General features: G+C 36.8%; 1 protein-coding gene across 1 annotated transcript in view; it reads left to right on the top strand.

Moving 5' to 3' along the window:
- PTPN22 (protein tyrosine phosphatase non-receptor type 22) overlaps positions 1-18,732 on the top strand; it is a 33,058-nt gene that overhangs the window by 8,753 nt on the left and 5,573 nt on the right. Inside the window, exons 2-18 of the mRNA XM_015819937.1 lie at positions 309-417; positions 2,120-2,196; positions 3,325-3,420; positions 4,475-4,513; positions 5,133-5,204; positions 5,301-5,363; positions 5,784-5,926; positions 6,712-6,778; positions 7,041-7,118; positions 8,910-9,002; positions 9,689-9,765; positions 10,961-11,634; positions 14,966-15,064; positions 15,189-15,319; positions 15,788-15,815; positions 16,257-16,343; positions 17,196-17,296. Of these exons, the coding sequence (XP_015675423.1) occupies positions 309-417; positions 2,120-2,196; positions 3,325-3,420; positions 4,475-4,513; positions 5,133-5,204; positions 5,301-5,363; positions 5,784-5,926; positions 6,712-6,778; positions 7,041-7,118; positions 8,910-9,002; positions 9,689-9,765; positions 10,961-11,634; positions 14,966-15,064; positions 15,189-15,319; positions 15,788-15,815; positions 16,257-16,343; positions 17,196-17,296 (2,034 nt within the window). The remainder of the gene's footprint in view (positions 1-308; positions 418-2,119; positions 2,197-3,324; positions 3,421-4,474; positions 4,514-5,132; positions 5,205-5,300; positions 5,364-5,783; positions 5,927-6,711; positions 6,779-7,040; positions 7,119-8,909; positions 9,003-9,688; positions 9,766-10,960; positions 11,635-14,965; positions 15,065-15,188; positions 15,320-15,787; positions 15,816-16,256; positions 16,344-17,195; positions 17,297-18,732) is intronic.

Here is an 18,732-nt window from a genome sequence, read left to right as displayed (position 1 = left end):
GTAGAGGAAAGATTTTCATATTTTCCAGTGTACCTGAGCTAAATGTTTTCCACCACATCATACCTATGCAACAAATGCATATTTGTCAAGAAAGCCACATCAAAAATGCATTTGCCTGATCTATGTAGGATACTTGATCAGCATGTAAAATTTCCATTCTGACAAAGAGCCCCCCAGCAAAGCCACGAAGGCTGTTTAGTTCTTACTGTGGTTATCTCAAGAGAGGCCAGTCAGGAAGTAATGAAAAATGCAGATCTGTATTATTGTTGTCAGGTTTTCTATAATTATTCTTTATGATTTAACCACAGAAACTGAAGCGGCAATCTGCGACCTATAGAGCAGAGAAAATTTACCCAACAAATGTGTCTGAGAGACCTGAAAATAGCAGCAAAAATCGGTATAAAGACATCTTACCATGTAAGCTACAAATTAACACAATTGTTATGCTGTCTTTATTGTTCCAGTTTATATATAAATGAGATCATTGGCATTTGGAGGATGAAATCATGCAAGGACGATGATAGTCATAAAGGGCAAGGTGATAGATATGGCATTGCAGTGCAAATCTCACCCCTTTTGTACTTGTGGGTAGTATATCTGCCATCTTGGCTGTTTGAAGTCCCTCCTGTGGATACCATTACTCCTTGGTAACCTATAATATAATGTGAATAGATTGGTTCATAAATTAAAGCAATCCATAGAAGGAATTTTTCTTGTCAACTCCTCCCCAGTTTGTTTGCTAAAATTATCTAGAGAATATTTCATCATGTTGTAGTAGTTGTAGTATAGGACTTGGAGCTGGGCTACTCAGATTTTAGTGCACCTTTAGCCATAGAAATTCACTGAACGATTAATTTAAGCCAACAACTATCTCTTTCAGTCCAAATTTGTGAGGCAAAATGGGAGGGGGTATTATGTATGCCACCATGATTTAAATGAAGGCCTAGATATAAATTTAATTAAAAAAATAAACAAGCAAGCAGAGGAAATGAGAATTGCACTCAGTTGGATAGATCTCTACTTGCGGGAAGCCGAAATAGAAAGTGTTCTTTCCATGAGCTAAACATATTTCTGGTTCCAAGTCAATCTATGTGTAATCTCTTAACTTGGACATCCCCTGCATACATATCAGTTGCAATATAAGCACAGATATGGACCACATTCACACCATGATATCCATACCACTGCTGAATGATTTTTTATATTTCTCAGAACAATGTTTTCCACCCAGCATTCCAAGACACTGTTCTCATGAGTCATAGATCATGAATCCACTTTTAAAATTTGTAATCAAAAACTCCTCCTACTTCCTCACACAACTTCCACATAGCCTACTCTGAACTTTAAGGAAACAGAATATATACTGCTATTGTACCAGTAAGGCAGAGTACTGATCCATGGTCCCTACCTCTCTTTTTTTTCCATTAGCCACCCCAACTTATGTGATTAACATTTAAAATCACACTGATATTTTTAGCTGTGTGACTTTTCAATATTTAGGGATTATTTTATGTACTTACTTACTTTCTTATCAACAATCCCTCCACAAGTTTTGAACATGTGCCAAATAATACAGCCACGGTCTCTCTCCAATGATATCATTGTGTCACTGCTATTTCCCTTTCAATTAAAAATATGGACCATGGTTCTATAGGCTATAGTTGTAGGATCCAAGATTGATCTTCCATCCCATGCAAGAATAGAAAAATCTTCACTTTGCATAAACATATTTGGAACCAGGATACATTGGATACATTTATTTTCATGTTCAATTTTATTGGGGAAGTAATGGATACATTAAAGAAGCCAAAAGCGTAAAATTTTGCTAATACACAAAAAAGAAGAAATTGAAATGTTTGGCCAGTGATACTGTAGGTTCTTTCAGTGAATAAGTACTATTACTGGCTATATTGCTTCTTGAATTGTGGCACAGCCAGATAATATGATTGGGAGCTTCTTTTAATTTTCTAAATGAGCTAATTATATGTCTGCAATAAAAATATTTGAAATGCTTGTACAATTGGATTTGGATAAAGGTAACTTCATTCTTCTATTTAATAGATTCTTTGTTACATAAGGCAGCAAACAGTTGATTCTTTTGTCCTTTTTCCTCTTTCAGATGACCATACCAGAGTGAAGCTCTCTTTTATCACATCAGATAAAGACTCTGATTATATCAATGCAAATTTTATTAAGGTACAAATAACAAGCATTTGAGATTCTGTTCCCATTAGCACAAGATTTTAATATATCATTATTTTGTGATTGCATTTATATTTTATGTTTCTTCTAGGCTGTATGAATTCATGTATTTTATCATTGTGACAATCCTGTTACCTTTATTAGGCTGAGATCATGAACATCATGGCTGAGTAGAGATGTTCTCCTTAATCTCCAGCAGACATTCCACAGAATAGTGTATCTACTGTCAGTCTGAAGCCATCCTGTAGCCAACGCTAGCTTTTATGATTTCAAAATGTTAATATGCTTGGTTCTCCTAGATAACCAAGACTAGAATACAAAAAATGCCATTCAATCAATGACTGTCTTAAGTTACTGCAGCTCCTGAAACAAAAAACAATCCCCGTCCTCTCATGCTTCATGCAAAAGGAGAATTAAATAAATTGCTAGGTACCTCCCTTGCCAGCCATATTTTCAAAACGTATTGTTTGTATTATTTGGATTCTTAGCAAAATAAATAAAATCTGAATGGTTGTTATACAAGTGGTATCAGTAAACCCCACTGACCCAATTCTTTTGCTTCATTAAAAAAAATCCTTACTAATGTAAGAATTAGCTTGTTGGAAAATTTGCTTTCCTTAGTAACTGTAATCATGTTGTAATTGCTGCTGTGGCTCAAACAGAGAAGATGTGAAAGTATAATCTGAAGTGGAAAGTTTGGGGATAACATAATTTCTGCTCCAAATCCTAAAGTTTTCTAAATTTTAGATTGTCTGGATTATTCTGGATTCTGCTTTATAGCACAGCTTTTCCTAATCTGATATAATGTCTCGTTGATATGTTGGACTAGAGCCTCTATCACAACCCATCTGAGGATGATGAAAACTGTAACAGAACTGAAGTCATTACCATGATGGTGATGATTGTTATTAAAATGGCACTACTTGGAAAAATACTTTCACAGATTACTTTTTGATTCAACACAATTTCCTATTTTAAATGTTCTTTAAAAAGTTAGTGTGGCCACTCATTTAAGAACTGTAAATAATAATACTGTAAAATTCTAAATTCTAAAGTGGATTAAGATTTGAAAGCCTTTTAATGCATTTATCTAAGCCAATGTTACATTTATTTCCTTTTTAGGGTGTATATGAGCCAAGAACCTACATTGCTACCCAGGGTCCACTTTCCACAACTGTTGTAGATTTTTGGAGGATGATTTGGGAATATAAAATCTTGGTAAGAAGTAGATCAATGCTATCTGTTAATTGTTTATTAGATTTTAAAATATCATATTTTATCTGGATATGTATCCAGTTTTATTGTCAGATTATCTGTATCACACCTTGTATAATTTCCTTAATGTATAGTTGTTTTTAAGAAAACCTCCTTCTAAGGTGAGGTTTTGCGTTTGCATTCAGAAAGCATGGGATGATGTGCAAGTGGTTTACCATTCTGTGGTTGTCACTATTGGCCTAATTCAGCATGACCTCCTTTTAATGAAAGAATGATAACCACTGAAGGTATTAAACCAATTTAATACTAGAGTCTAATATCTGATTGCAAAATCATTTCATATCTGAACCCGAAAAAAGCTCCAGCCACCAATCTGGTGGAAATGCTGCCTAGTAATATTGGTTGCCTGTGTTCCAATTATTTGTACTCTAGCTAGGCTACCATGGATATTTCATTTCTTAATTGCATCCATGCACAGATGTAGCAGTGGAGTGATCCTTTTTATATTAGCTTTTCTTGGAATGTTTACATTCTGCATTTATTCTTCTTCTGGGCTGTAACATAGATTGAAAAACATAATGGATGATTATCAGCAATGAAAGGAAGCTGAAGTCAACAACCTGAAAAGTTTTGCAGTAAAATTGTGGAGTTAATATACATCATTTCTAAATACTTCAAAATCTCCAAATTAAAAAATTGATAAAATGTTAATAAAACTAATTCAAGTGACTTAGGAAAATTAAGTTAAATTAAATTCAGTTTCATGTCTTGACTTTTCCAAATACATGCAAAGTTAAGGACTCTTTTTCTTTATTTATATATCTCTGCCTACATCTGAATCTTCTTGCAGTTTTCTTCAAAGGATAGTTGAGTACAATGGCAGCTTTTGAACTGCAGCATTGGAAATAACGTGTGCATCTTTTGCTATATATCAAATAGTATGCTATTTTCAGCTGCATCTTAAAATTATCTTGCTTGGAACTTTTTAAACAACAGCATGATTGCATATGTGCCTATTTCCCAATAGCATTCACATACTTCTTTTTAATCTCTCCAGATCATTGTCATGTCTTGCATGGAATTTGAAATGGGAAAGGTAAGTATTGTGTCAAAAGGTAACATATTACATTTGGTTCAGTAATGTCTATAGATTTCTGAGCTGGCTCCTCACCCAGACTTCATTCCATGTGGCATTTCTTATAGTCAGTCCCTATAATAACTGCAGAGTGTATATACTGCATTTCCATAACTGAAATTTTCTTCATGTAATTATATGTAGATAATGCTAACTCTGAGTCTTTTATGATCACATTACATGATCCATCTTAAATCTTTCCTCATGTCTGTTCAGAACAGTGCGCATGTTTTCTTTTGAGAGAAAGTACAATAAAATTGGCCAAGACTATAGTTTAGATCAGGGGTAGTCAACCTTGGCTCTTTTATGACTCGTGGACTTCAACTCCCAGAATTCCTGAGCCAGCTAAGCTGGCTCAGGAATTCTGGGAGTTGAAGTCCACGAGTCATAAAAGAGCCAAGGTTGACTACCCCTGGTTTAGATACAACCTTATTCTGCGATAGGCGCTCCCAATGTCTTTCCCCATCACCTCTAAGTAGCAATCTCAGTCAGATCTGCTTTTTCTAAACAAAATCAGTTGTGGGCTTGAGTAAATATTGGAGAACAGATGGATAGACTGTCCTGTGTATCTTCCCAACAGAAAAAATGTGAACGTTACTGGGTTGATATGGGTGAATCCCCATTGCAGTTTGGCCCTTTCTTCATTATCTGTGTAAGTATGGTGTTTTCTATTGGAATTCGTACTCTGAATTCTGCTTGGTGGAAATAAATGTCATTTAAATTTCTTCTTGGTTTTGCTTCCCTTCAGGAGGTGGAAGAAAAAAGAAAGGACTATGTGATTCGCAAGTTGAAAGTAAAAGTGAATGACAGTGTAAGTGTGGGATGCTTCAGGAAATAGGAACATATGCTGAGTTGCAGGGAGCCTGAGAAAGTATAACACACATTTTCTCTGATATATTTCTGTGAATATTTTGTGGTTCCTATACAGCATTCCCTTCAGAGGGTGTGCTTTCCAGATAAGAAAAACCAATAACACCCCAGCAGAAACCATGTACTTACCTGCAATCTTGTATAAAGGTCATGGATTTAAACAATCTTGTATAAAGGTGATGGATTTTTTTCCCCTGGTGCATAAGAAGAATTTAAGCAATCTTGTATAAATGCACATTAGTATTTCTTTTACACTATAAGTTCAGTTTGTATTCTGCCTCAAGGTTTAGGATATGTTAATTGAGAAACACCTGTGTTAAATTAATTCCTACAGATTCCTTGTTTTGGGTGTCTTTTCTAGGAAATCAGAAGCGTCTACCATTTTCATTATAAAAATTGGCCAGACCATGACGTTCCATCCTCAATCAACTCTATTTTTGAATTTATAAATGAGATGCGTTGTTACCAAGCACACAATGATGTACCTATCTGTGTACACTGCAGGTAAAATTGCTTGAAAATAGAAACCATTTTTAAGTTCAAGAGAGCATAATTGTTCTATAATTCTTTTTGAATATGAATATACATAACACACATGATAGGAGAAGGAAGAAATAATCTATTGACTATTAGAGACAGTTCAGGGTTGGTTTTTTTTTTTAATGCTCATATGTCTTTTAAATTAAGCCCTGAGCTTCCTGCAAATTGATTAAAAGAACTCAATGGAAGCAATAGGGACCCAATATTGTATCTCCAAGAGAGAAGTTATTTCATGTTGTACCAATTTAAATTCCATAAGAGTTTATTATGTGCAACTGCATGTTTGAAATGTGATTTCCATGCTATTTTTCCTCTGAAGCATCAGACACTATTGTTGCTGGAAGCTGATCACAAGGGTCCAATAAAAAATAATTAACTTGAATATCAAATTCAGATGCAAAGTAGTGTCTTTATTGGCCTACAATGAAATGCCATCTTTGGTATAGCCATGGATGTTTGGCAGATTTATGTGATCCTTTGCCTTTAAAACACTCAAGCTGGATTTCATAAAAATAAACAAATAAAATTCATTCATTGTAAGGATCTGGCTTGAAACCTTCTCTTACCTGGAAAGGTTTTGATGATGCTGGTGATAAAATATAAAAACTAAATTTTAGTAATTTGGGTACTTTCACTCAAATCTGAAAATACACTAAAGGATTTCAGAGAAGTCTGAATATTAGTTGATTAACCTACAGTGAGAATAAAGTATTGTCATCATTCATTTAGCAATTTGTCATGTCTTTCAGTGCGGGTTGCGGACGAACAGGAGTTATATGTGCCATTGATTATACCTGGACCTTGCTAAGAGATAGTGTGAGTGCTTCTATATTGTCTGTTCATAGTAGGAACTACCTAAAATTATAATTTTCATTTTCATGCTATTTGCTATATGGCTGCTATTCCAGAAGAAATTGATTTTTTTCAGCAAATTGATATATAGTTGTGACAGGAATGATGGCTTATTAGTGAGCCTTACCATAACCTGCAGTGCAAGTTCTTCAATGAGCATTCAGTGAACAGATTGCATAGTTGGGCTTTTCACATGAGCAATGCCTTCTCTGTTTTTTCTCTCAAGATTCTACCAATGAACTTCAGCATTTTTAATATGATTCAGGAAATGCGCACACAGAGACCTTTGGTGGTGCAAACTCAGGTATGCTCAGTTTGGTTTCTTTATAAAATGCCAAGCATAAGTAATGTTTTTATTAATTTTGTGTTGTAAAATACTGTATTTCCCTGAAATTAAGTCCGGGTCTTATATTAATTTTTGCTCAAAAAGACCCATTAGGGCTTATTTTCAGGGAATGTCTTATTTTTTTGTTTGTTTTCCAAGCAGCAGGTGGAGGCAGAGGCATGGGGGGGGGGAGGGACAGGAACTACGGAGTTTTGCATGGTACAAATGAGGTAGAAGATGCTGTTATACACCAAAGCCATTTAGTCTGAAGTGACCAGTGAATGTGGTTTCAGATTTTACGCTGACCCTTGACTAGAATATTAGCGGGTCTAATTCAGGGATCGCTCCCCTTTTCCTTCAGCACGGCCCAAACTCCCCACGCTTCTTTTCATTTCTCTCTCAAAGCCTCAGTGATTCAGTTCTCTCCCTGCCTTCCCAGCATGCAATCCTAACCCCACCCCCTTCCTTCAACTACCACCTGCGAGGGGCAGGCTTTCTTTCTCATCGCTTGTTCTTCTCTGGGACTGTTTTCTTGCAGAGGGTCTACAAACATGGCTTTGAGGCAGCAGCTGGGTGAGTTTCAATTGCCATGCATGGCATCTTGATGCTGCAGGTTTGCTGCACTGCAAAAGTTTTGCTCGTTTACTTTCTCAGCAGCAGAACATGCTCCGTTCGGAAAGAAGAAGGGAGCACAGCCTGTTGGTTTTTGGCTTATTGAAGGGCTCTGCCCGGTTTGGTGATTGGCTTACGGGAGGGCTTCTCTTCAGCCTGGTGTACATTGTGTCCTGAAGTTCTGTCCGATTTAGAGAAGTGAGATTTAGCAGGCCAAGCCCCTGTCCTCAAGAGGCAGCTGGGACTCCCTGTCCCACCCGAGCCTTGACCTGGAGCTGCCCCACGCAGCCTGAGAGGGTCAGCAAGGCTGCTCTGGTGGATCAGGCCCTGGCGCCTGCCTTGGTCCTGACCCCCTCCACCAGAGACCCCTGAATCCTGCCCCAGCCCCGCCTGGGCTTCCCAGCCCCACCCCTGACATGAGCAACATTGAACTGGCCACACACCCGCTCCCCCCCAGGGCAACCATAATGCTGGGGCTTATTTTGGGGGTAGGGCTTATTTTCTGGTTGGGTCTTATTTTCAAGGAAACACAGTATTTTACATCATGTTTCTATGTTCAGTTCAAAGAACTGAAGAAGCTTATTTGTCCTGTAAAGATATTGCTGTGCTGTAAGAAAATCTTGTGGTTGCCAGAAATGATTTTTTTTAATACTAGTGGCCTCTTGGGGCTACATCAAAGAAGCAGGTGCTGATGCTTTCAGAAAAAGGGAGAGAAAAGTACAAGTTATGTAAATGATCTTTGAAAATGTGCCATGAAGACATTTGCCAGACTGGTTGCTTGAAGAGTATATATCCCTTCAAATGCCAATCATTTCTCGGAATGATATGCCACCGTTGCTTGCACTTATGTCCTCATCCTCATTCTCTGTTCATGTTTTACTTGTAAATAAGCCACTGGCCAGGAAACGAAGCAGAGCAGGAACTGCAATTTCCTCTTCTATCTTGCCAAATCCAAGCATAACACCCAATCATAAGTACTTGTTAAAGGGATTCCCCAACTTCAGTTTGGGAAGTATAATCAATGCCCCTAAGGTCAGATGCTGGAACTCATAAATGTATCTAAACTTTTCTACATTAGACAGCCTAGATTTGTGAAGTAGAGAAATGAATAGGCAGTTGTGACATATTTCCACATGATTCGTGGCTGCTATTTTTCAGGGTCAATATAAGTTGGTCTATGATGCAGTGATCGAACTCTTTAAAAGGCAGATTGAAGCATTCTCCAGTCATTCTGATCCTGTTATTATAGAGGTAAGCTTTCCTGCTGGCTCTAATTGCAAATAAAGAAAGCTAATGTGACTGTCTTTCCAGAACAATGCTGCAAAGTCCTTATCTGTATTTCAAGCTCAATATCACATGCGCTCAGGTCTGTATTCTTCCTACTCCTTTTTGCAGCTACTTGTGGTCTAAACTGTGATAACAAGCAGTCTAAGATTAAATGAAACTCTATTCTTAGAACATTGCCATCCCAAAATGAGTTTAAGAAAGCACCAAATTTTATTTAAGACAAAGAAGTAGCAGTCAAGCATTACACTAAAATAGGAAGTAGATGAGCAGGTGGAATTTTCACCCATGATGAGAAAAATCCTCTCATTACTTAAAACCTATTTACTTCAGCTTGGATGTAGATTGACTGACACCTGTCCCCTTCTCTCTTGGATTTCAGTCCTGCCATTGTTCCATTTTGGTAGTGTGGTTTTCCTAATTGTTTGTTTCCTGGTTTTCTCCATAAAGTATTATATTGTTATTATAGTGGTGAGTAACAGTTTTTAATTACTCATATGAGTTTTAGACAATGACTTACAGTAATTAAATATATTGAAGGGTCATGTTAGCCTATAATAATTCAAATCCATTGGATTGTATGCAAGTATAGCAAGAGTTGTGACTAAGAAGTGGGTCTTGAGTCATAACCTGAACTTTTGTACCTTTTGCAGACTGGAATAAATCATCCTGAAGCCAATATACCTCAGGATCCACATAGGGAAAAGTCTTGTATAAAGCCACCAAACAGGTAAAAATAGATATTATTCTTTAATGCTGCACAAAATATGGATAGAATTAAGGACTTTGGAGAATTTAGTACTAAAAAGATTTACCTGAAGTCAGTTCCACTGAATTCAATTGGAACTTCTACACTATAAATCTCATGAGTTTCAGTTGTGGAGCTCAGTTCTCTCATAGTTCTCTTCAGTTCTCTCTCACTAAAACAGAACATAAACATAGTCATTTATGTTTGCACTACTATGTTTGCACTCATAACTATTTCTTAACTACAGCGTAAATAAACTGATTCTGGCCCAATTGTTCACCACTATGTAACGTTTCCTTAGAGAAATGGATAAACAGCATGTATATCAATAGCTATTGGCTGTGATTACTAGATGAAATCTTGAGAATATTGATCTATTTGGACATTCCCAGACTGCCACTGTTTTCAGTCCTCAGTTCCTCAAAAGCAGATTAGCAATATGCTGAGAAACACATTCTTGTGGCTTAACCTCTAGGACGAGGGGAAGAGAAAGTAGCTAGAGTCAGTATGAAGAAGGAGTTCCTACCAATTAGAGAATGGACCACACATAACCTTTTCAGAATTAGTGCTTCGAGTGGGAAGTCCAATTTCATTGCAATTCAGGTACAGATCAGCCAGCAGTAAATACACTTGGTATCCACTGGAATCATGAGACCAGACACATCAACTAATTCTGAAAAAAAAAGGTGGAAATACCCTAGGACTTGCTGAATGGATTTGTTTGAGCAATGAGATAGGCAAGATTCTAAATTAGTTGGGGTTTGTTCTGGATTTTCTTATAGGAAGGGGGGAACTTGCACTCTGAAAGACACATCAGGGATCTTATTGTAAGGAATCTAGGAGAAAAAGAGAGAAATGGAATCAAGGCAAATCCCGGACAAAAAGTTAATGTTATTTGAATGCAATTCAAATTTATATTTAATGAAAACTAAATACTGTATAGTTAAAATGATTGCTCATCATGCATTTAATTTCCTTTTGTCATATTAAAAACTAAAAGTTGGCATTTAGTAGCCTTAAATTAGAAAGAATTAAGTATTGTAGTGGTAAAATGCTGGAAATATATTGAAGTGGCAGCAATATTAACAGAAGTTCAGAATATGTAACATAAAACTTTTCCTGCAGCTTGCCCATTTTGGAAAATCTTGCTCTGAGAATTACATAATTTTTCTTGCAGTTCTGAACAAGAGCATCAGGAGAAAGCTCGGTGTCCTGGTTGTGCTACACAAAGCTTAAACATCCTTGACAGAAACAGAGATGGTGCTTCTTTGGTCAGGCCAGCACTTTCTGTTGGAGCATTGAACCCTATTGCCAGCAGAAACACAGGATGGAACTCTTGGCTGGCAAAACAGCCACTCCACAAACATCACAGTTTGGACTTCAGTTGTTGTTTTTTGACTGATCCGCTTCTCACTGTGAAAATGGATGATAAAACTGGAATGGGCTTAGATACCAAAGTGCACCCTACCCAGGCCAAATCTACTCCTTTTCAATCACAGAAAATACTGCAGCCGTTGGCAAAAATGGATTCAGGATCTGGCCAGTGTGAAGGCTTTCAACTGGACTCAAGCCTTTCAAACAAACTGACAAACAATGCCCCACACTATAAGCTCAAGAATTTGTGCCACCAGCACTGTATATGGTCATCAGAAGACCCTTATTTTTCTTCTCTCTCATCAGAAGAACCATGCTCCCCAGCACATCTTGAGTCTGCTCTCAATCCCCCTAGAACAGTTTCTTCATCTTCTGCTGTAGTCTCTACAGACCAATCTTTGGAGAGCTCAGAGCCCAGCTATTCATTGTTCAACCCTCCAGCCCAGGATACCAATCCTTTGGATGCAGTCTGCCACAGTAAGTTTATGCAAGGTTGCAGCATTATTTCATTTCTGCAATTCTATATGCTGCTCAATTCCAAGAAGCTATGAGCATCTTATAAATTAAAAGAATAATAGAAAATTACAAAAGAATAAAAGTAACAGAATCCCCAAATCAATGGAAATTATTTTTCCTTACCATTAATATACCAAGGGAAAAAGTCTTAGTAGTAATAATTGTTTGCTACAGGAAAGCAACTCATCATAGCATCAATCCCCAAAGACTTTTTAGAACAGCTGTGTTTTGGCAGTTTTCCTGAATGCTGACAGGTTTGGTACTTACCTGAACTTCAGGTGAAGCACTGTTCCAAAGAAAGAACAGATATAGAAAAGACCCATCCTCATGGTTCCTCAGGGATTTCAGAGGATGCAGATAGCCCTCCCTACTGGGTCTTATTGGCTGGGCAAAAATGCTGGGAGAAAATGGTTCTCCATATAGGTTTTAAAGTTGACAATCTATATCTTGAATCACACCCAGTTGCAACTGACAACTTGCAGTTCTTATGTTATTTGGGCAAGTTGGGAGGCATCCTTAACTAGACCCATTGCATTATAGACCAGCTATAGCTTCCTGGTTATCTTCAAAGGTAGCAGATAATAAGGGAGTTGTGCAAAAGTCTTCTTCAAGCAGGAGTCTGTTTCTCACCAGAACTTCACAGCTTCCAGAACCTCAGTTTCCAAAGATAGCACCTCTGTTTGACTCTGGATTGAGATGTCCATCAATATATTGTCTGTGAATGATGGTACAGCAATGTATCATCTGTTTTACTTCACCAATATCTGAACTGTAAATTATGATATTTTAGTGTCCAAGTTTCCAAATTACAGTACATCTTAGCATAGGTCAGCCCAGCCACAAGTTCTCCAATTTTGTGAGCAGTAGCTTTTTCAGCCACAACTGGTCATGAAGATCCCAAACCTTTTGCATCTAAGGAATGTGTTGGTCTACTGAGCAATGGTCTCTCTCTTTGATAGTGTTACAGGTCTTGCTTATATAGCTTACCAGACTTATGACTGACAGAGTAGATTTAACTGAATGAATTCTTCCCTAGTCAAGTGGCAAGCAGATGATACCCGACCCTGTGCCAGAGGGTGCCCTCTTCTTCCAGAGGCTTCATGTAGATGTTGAAGGGGAGGGTGGAAGAGTAGAGCCTTTTGGTATTCCACAGAGAATCACTTTAGGACACGATCTTTCTTACCCTTTCACTACTGACTGGAACTACCCTCGGAAGAAGGAACATAACCATATAATCACCCCTTCCTAGCCCACAGAATGATACATGACTGATTATATCCAAAGCATTTAGAAAATAGGACAAGGACCTTACCAACTGAGATATGTTGATAACTAAATAAGTATAAATATTAGGAATCTAAGTGGAAAACGAATAGTTTTTCTTTAGGGAAAATTTACACTGCCTTTGAGTGTTTTTCTTCAATGTATATATTGACGATTTGTAACATGGCTGAGCATAATGAGTAAAATCACACAGATATACATATTTTATTTTTGTTTAGAGCAAAATTCATACATACATAAAATATAACCATAAAAGATATTACATATGATGGAATCCATGTACCTACATTAGTCCAGTCCCACTATGGTATGATCAATTCTGGATGCCAAAATACAGTATTGTGCAACTGCTTATTGTCAATTTTAGGTTCTATTAACAATAACAACAAAACCCCCCACAATAAATATAAAATTCATCTGGGTGGTCTGGCACATTTGCTGGTAAAGCTGTAATAACCTTAGCTGAATATCAGACTAAAATCTGCAATGTATTTTATTTAAATAGCCGTTATTGCAGAATCAATTAATAATAAATTAGCAAATAATTAAAGGAATAAGGTAAAGGAATAAATAAAAAAGAACAACTATTCATTAAAAAAAGACAATAACAAGCACAACACATAGTTTCTCATGGCCTAAGTTACAAAAGCCAATACAGAGAAATTTCTGTTGACAGTTGGCTGCAGACCAGGCAAAACTGGCTGAAGTCTTTACTATTTTTTCCTTTGAGTGAATGACAACAGGAAACTGAGTTGTAACGTTGTAACGTTGAGAGAGAGAGAGAAGAATTTTTTCCCCCAATGTTCTGCAGAAATAAAATAGTGAAGCAAAGAATTGAAATCCTTCATCACATTTGCTCCATATGGCAAAAAACAGATGATATACATACAGAACCAAGAAATGATCCTATAATCCTTGTGTATGAAAAAGTTCTGAGGTGGAAAAAAATGGAATAATTTTTCAGCAGATGTCTATTTGGAACACTGTGTAGGTAGCTCTTTCATCTGAATGTTTTAATACCCAGAACTTAGTGAGTTGAGATAAATTATTCCAAGAGAATTGGTTAATGATAATCAGTAATGAAAATGGAAAAATCATATTCAATTTCTCCCTTGATTAATATTTAAGAAGTATGCATATGCAGGGCAATAAAAGACTGCAAATTTTTCTGTTTCAAACGATTAGCTCTAGTGCCATCTAGGGGTCACAAATGTATATATTAAAATGTACAGGTTAACTGCTTTTTTATTTTGACAGTACTGTATAATGTCTAACAAATTCAGATGTTTGAAAATGTGAATAGACTCCAATAAGTGTTTGGCATTTTAGAGACAATGAAGATTGCTGTTCAAAGTAAAAGCATATATAGAGTGCTAGCTAGTAGCTTGCAGATACTATCTAAATATAGATTTATAGATTTACCTATTGAATGAAATCAGATGATAATCATATTAACTGAATGTGCCTCAGAAATAGCAGCAATGAAAAGCAGTACAAAATGGAAGCAAGGGAGGACCTGTAGCTCAAGGAGAGTTTGTGTGCAGAAAGCCCTGTGTTCAGTTTCTGGCATGTCTAATTTGAAAGAATACAAGGGCAGAGAGCTCTCTTCTCAAGATCCAGGGGCAGTCAGAAGAGAACACTGATTTAGAACAGCATAGTGCCATATTTTTTAATAACCAAACTTCTATAAACCCATGCTACAACATGAACAATACATGACTGTCTTGTCAAGGTTAACCATGGAGGACCAGCGCACTAGATTAGAACTTGGTATTTGGTTTTATTAAATCAATATTGAAATCAATTGCTTTTATAAGATAAGATTATCAGATCTGTTCTAGAAAAATTCAGAAAACTACTAGAGGAAAGCAAGGGCTTTGAATTTTCTATGTTTTTTTTTATGCCATCTAATGATCATTTAATGCCATCTAATGATACTGCTGGCCAGATCTGGCAGAAATTACTAAAAAGGAAGCCCTCTAATTGTCAGGGGTTTTTTTAACTGCAGGTTTTCCCCAGCATGATGAAGATATTCCTCCGCCCCTGCCTGAGAGAACCCCTGAATCTTTTATTGTACTTGGAGAAGAGAATGAGCTCCAGCAGTTGGGTAAATGCAGCATAGGCATTTGGCGCCAGATACAGCTATTTTCTATTGCATGGAGATTTCTGCTATCTAGAAAGTTTTTTAAAAAATCTGTGAGTTTTTATTCCTAGTTTTTTATCATTTACAGATAAGCCTTTGTTAGCAGCTTCAGATCACCAGCTACCATCTGAAAACAACAAATCAAATATATCTACGGAATGGAGCAGCACATCTCAGCTGAGACTTTCTGTTGACTCAGTGAGACGGAGACCCAATAAGGTAACTGGAGCATTGTGCTACCAAACTCCTGACTTCTGAAGAATAAAGGCTACTCCTTTGACAAACTGGACTGCAATAGATATGGCATCTATATTCCAGGGATTGAGATAAAGAGCAGGTTATGGACCCATTGAGTGAAGCAAGGGGTAGCAGGAATCTAGACTTGATGAGCAATTTCCAGAAATTATTCCAGCAGTTGTTCTTTCATATTCCTCTTTCCCAAATGGTCTGAGACTTGGACTTCTAGAACTGGAATTCAGTAAGAAATTTGAAGGGACCACTTTTTAGCGTTATCAGATTGAATTGTAGTGAGCATGACTGCCTGAAACATTTCTGTCCTTATCTGCCCACCGCCTGCTCATGTGTAAGGCGCTGCATTGGGAAACACCAAAATACTCAATAAAAATTAAATACAGTTCTACCAAGATGGGGTAAAATTAAGCATTTTCTCTTTTTGTTCATTTCCAGAGTGGAAAGTTACAGAGGCCTAGATCAGGTATCTTTTCTCCTAATATTTTTATTAATTAATATGCACAACCATTATATTATAATAACTGAAACTAGGTCTTAGTACATCTCAGTTTTTACTCAGGCTATCCTTTCTACCATGTGTTACTTTATTATAAACTATATTGTGAAGGTTTTTGTTACAGGTTACTTATACACTATGCTAATCAGGTACATACATTGTTAGCTTCTGTATAAAACAATATCTTGGGGTATGCTTCATTGCATTAAAATATGCTTTGACTCTGCAGAATGAGTGAGTCCAGCCAGAGCATGTGTAGGACTTTTAAATGCATAACTGGAATCTTGTTAAACGGTTGTGATTAATGCTGTTGATAGAACCACAAATGAACCACCGCAGAGCCTTAGGACTGTTAAATGTGAACTAATTTAAATATATTCTTTTCCCCCACAATTTGTACCATCACAGAATTCCACTGGAACCGATCTTCTTCACCCCCTACTCCCCCACTTCCAGAGAGAACTCCTGAATCATTTCTTCTTGCAGACGAGGACTGTAAGTCCCACAGATTTTGTCATCTTGTAATAGTTTTAGATACTAGGTCTTTTATTTAAAAAGAAGAAAGGAGAAATTAAAGCAATTTTGAGACGATCCAGTTGATAGAAAGAGATGAGTTGGTAGAAGGAATTTACAACTACAGATGGTACAGACAACTGAGCATCTGCTTATAAAAATGATACCCAGCTCCAGTTCTTGCTATTTTTTGTATTGTGTTCCTCTGATATTATTAGATAAAGTACTAAATATATAGAAGTTTTTAGGGTTCTTCAGATATGTTGGACTGTAGCCACTTGTTTGCTTAAGACCTCCATTTTACTTCATTCCCGTGTAAAGTATACAGTATATGCTGAGTCCAAAGCCTGGTAACATGAGAGTGTGACTTCAGCTATAAAATCTAAGTTAGTTTTAAATATTGGAACTGATTTATATGCAAACTGTTTTTTCCATTCTATTGATACTACCCACACGTATGATCATGTACTCAAATCTCAATGTGATTCTAGCAATATAGGAACAATTCAGAGCTATTTTTTTATACTTGTGGCAAAACTGCTGCTATGGTACGTATTAGTTTACAATTTGGTAGACAGTTTTACATTTGTCTCTTAGGGTGATTTTTATTCTAACCTACTTTTTTAATACATCTATTAATGCCTATGCTGAGCGATAAGATTTACATTTTTTATTTTTCACCAACAAATTGGCTGTATTCCTGTAAGTTTAGGTCCTACAGGATTTTTTGTCAGTAAAATTGGTGTAATAATGTTTGTTCACACATACTTTTTAAAAAAATATACACAGAGTTTTTTCCAGTGTGTCTTTTCTTGACACTGTTCCTTTTTATAGCTTGTCCATCTGTTACAAACAATTTAGTGAACCTTGGAGACCTTCAGATTAAATCGGTAAAGGAGACGACAAAGGAGGCAGGCAACTTCAGAAGGAGCAAGGTAAGGGAAGTAGGTCTGGTGACATGCACCATTAATTTAGAAACAGAAAAGCAGTTTTTTTTCACTCCCACTCCTTATACACATGTAAATCATAGAAATTTCAGTTGTGCAGAAGACCAGATGTTTTTACACAATGAAACATTTCTTTTGGTTAGAGAAACAGAATTTAAGCAAATGGTTTTTCTTACTGGAAATGCATAATCTTTTTAGCCCAACTAGGATTTCTCTTGTGATCATGTTTATTGGATTGGATATGATTACAAAGTAAATCCTGAAAGCATTTACTGTATAGGTTAATAACTGCAATATCAGTTCTGGTGATTGACAGTCCCCATTAATATCTTCATGCCGTTGCATGTCCTGTCTTAGAGAAAACAATCCTTCACTGGGAGGTGAGATGTGTTGTATTTATTTTTATATCATTAATAAATACCTTCATCTTCTTTTATATTTCTTGGTTTTTTTGGTATGCATGCATCAATGTCCAAAATAAAGAAACCAACATATTTTGTTTCTTGCCTATCTCTCTTTTAAATGGGGCAACCTCATGTACAGCATATTAGAATAATCTTATCAGGAAGGCTCTACTCTCTGGTCACCTCCCAGGTGGATTACTATAACACACTCTTTATGGGGATGCCCTTGAAGAGCATCCAGAAGCAACTGCTGGTTCAGAATGTGGTGGCCTGGGCAAAATCCAAAATCAGCACACACTAACCATCTGCTCTGCAAGCTGCATTAGTTGCTGGTTATCTTCCACGTTCAATTCAAAGTGCTGATTATGATTTATAAAGCCCTACATGGAATGGGCTGGGTTATTTGAGGGACTACATCTATTCATCCCACCAGATCTTGTTGCGAGTCCTGTCTCAAATGAGTTCCTTCTGATAGGACCCAGGAGAAGAGCCTTTTCTGCCATGCATCCCCCCCTCTGGAACATCATGATTCCTGAGGTTAAATTAGCCCCAATCTTACTGAAATTTAGAAATCCCTGAAGACATGGTTGTGCTATAAGGCCTGAGGATCCCATGGCAGCCTGCAAGATGGCTGTATTGCCTGTGAACTGAAGGCTGGCACTTTCCTTCCCTTTTATATTTCTGGTTAATTATTTTGTTTTATTTATACAAGTTTGTCTTTGCTGATTTAATTTGTGAGCTATCCAGAATCACATGAAATAGGCAGCTATATAAACTGATTTAATTAATTAACTAAATAAGTAACTTATGCCATTCATGGTATGCAATCCTTATATTTAAATACTTCGTATCCCGCAGTTTGGATATTTCCAGCAAGCAAATCCAAATCTTTATGTGTGATAAATACCATACCAATCTACAGCTTTCCCATACAGTAATTGCTGTTTTATTTCAGTCAACAAGCATCTCCCAAAGCAATTCACTAGAATGATATTCACCTTGCAATGCAAGGACACACCA

This window comes from Protobothrops mucrosquamatus, unplaced genomic scaffold (genome assembly GCF_001527695.2).
Source record: "Protobothrops mucrosquamatus isolate PMUCROS unplaced genomic scaffold, P.Mucros_1.0 scaffold1021, whole genome shotgun sequence".
Lineage (NCBI taxonomy): Eukaryota > Metazoa > Chordata > Lepidosauria > Squamata > Viperidae > Protobothrops > Protobothrops mucrosquamatus.
The sequence above is the reverse complement of the archived record's forward strand: the minus strand, read 5'-3'. Positions and strand labels throughout refer to the sequence as shown.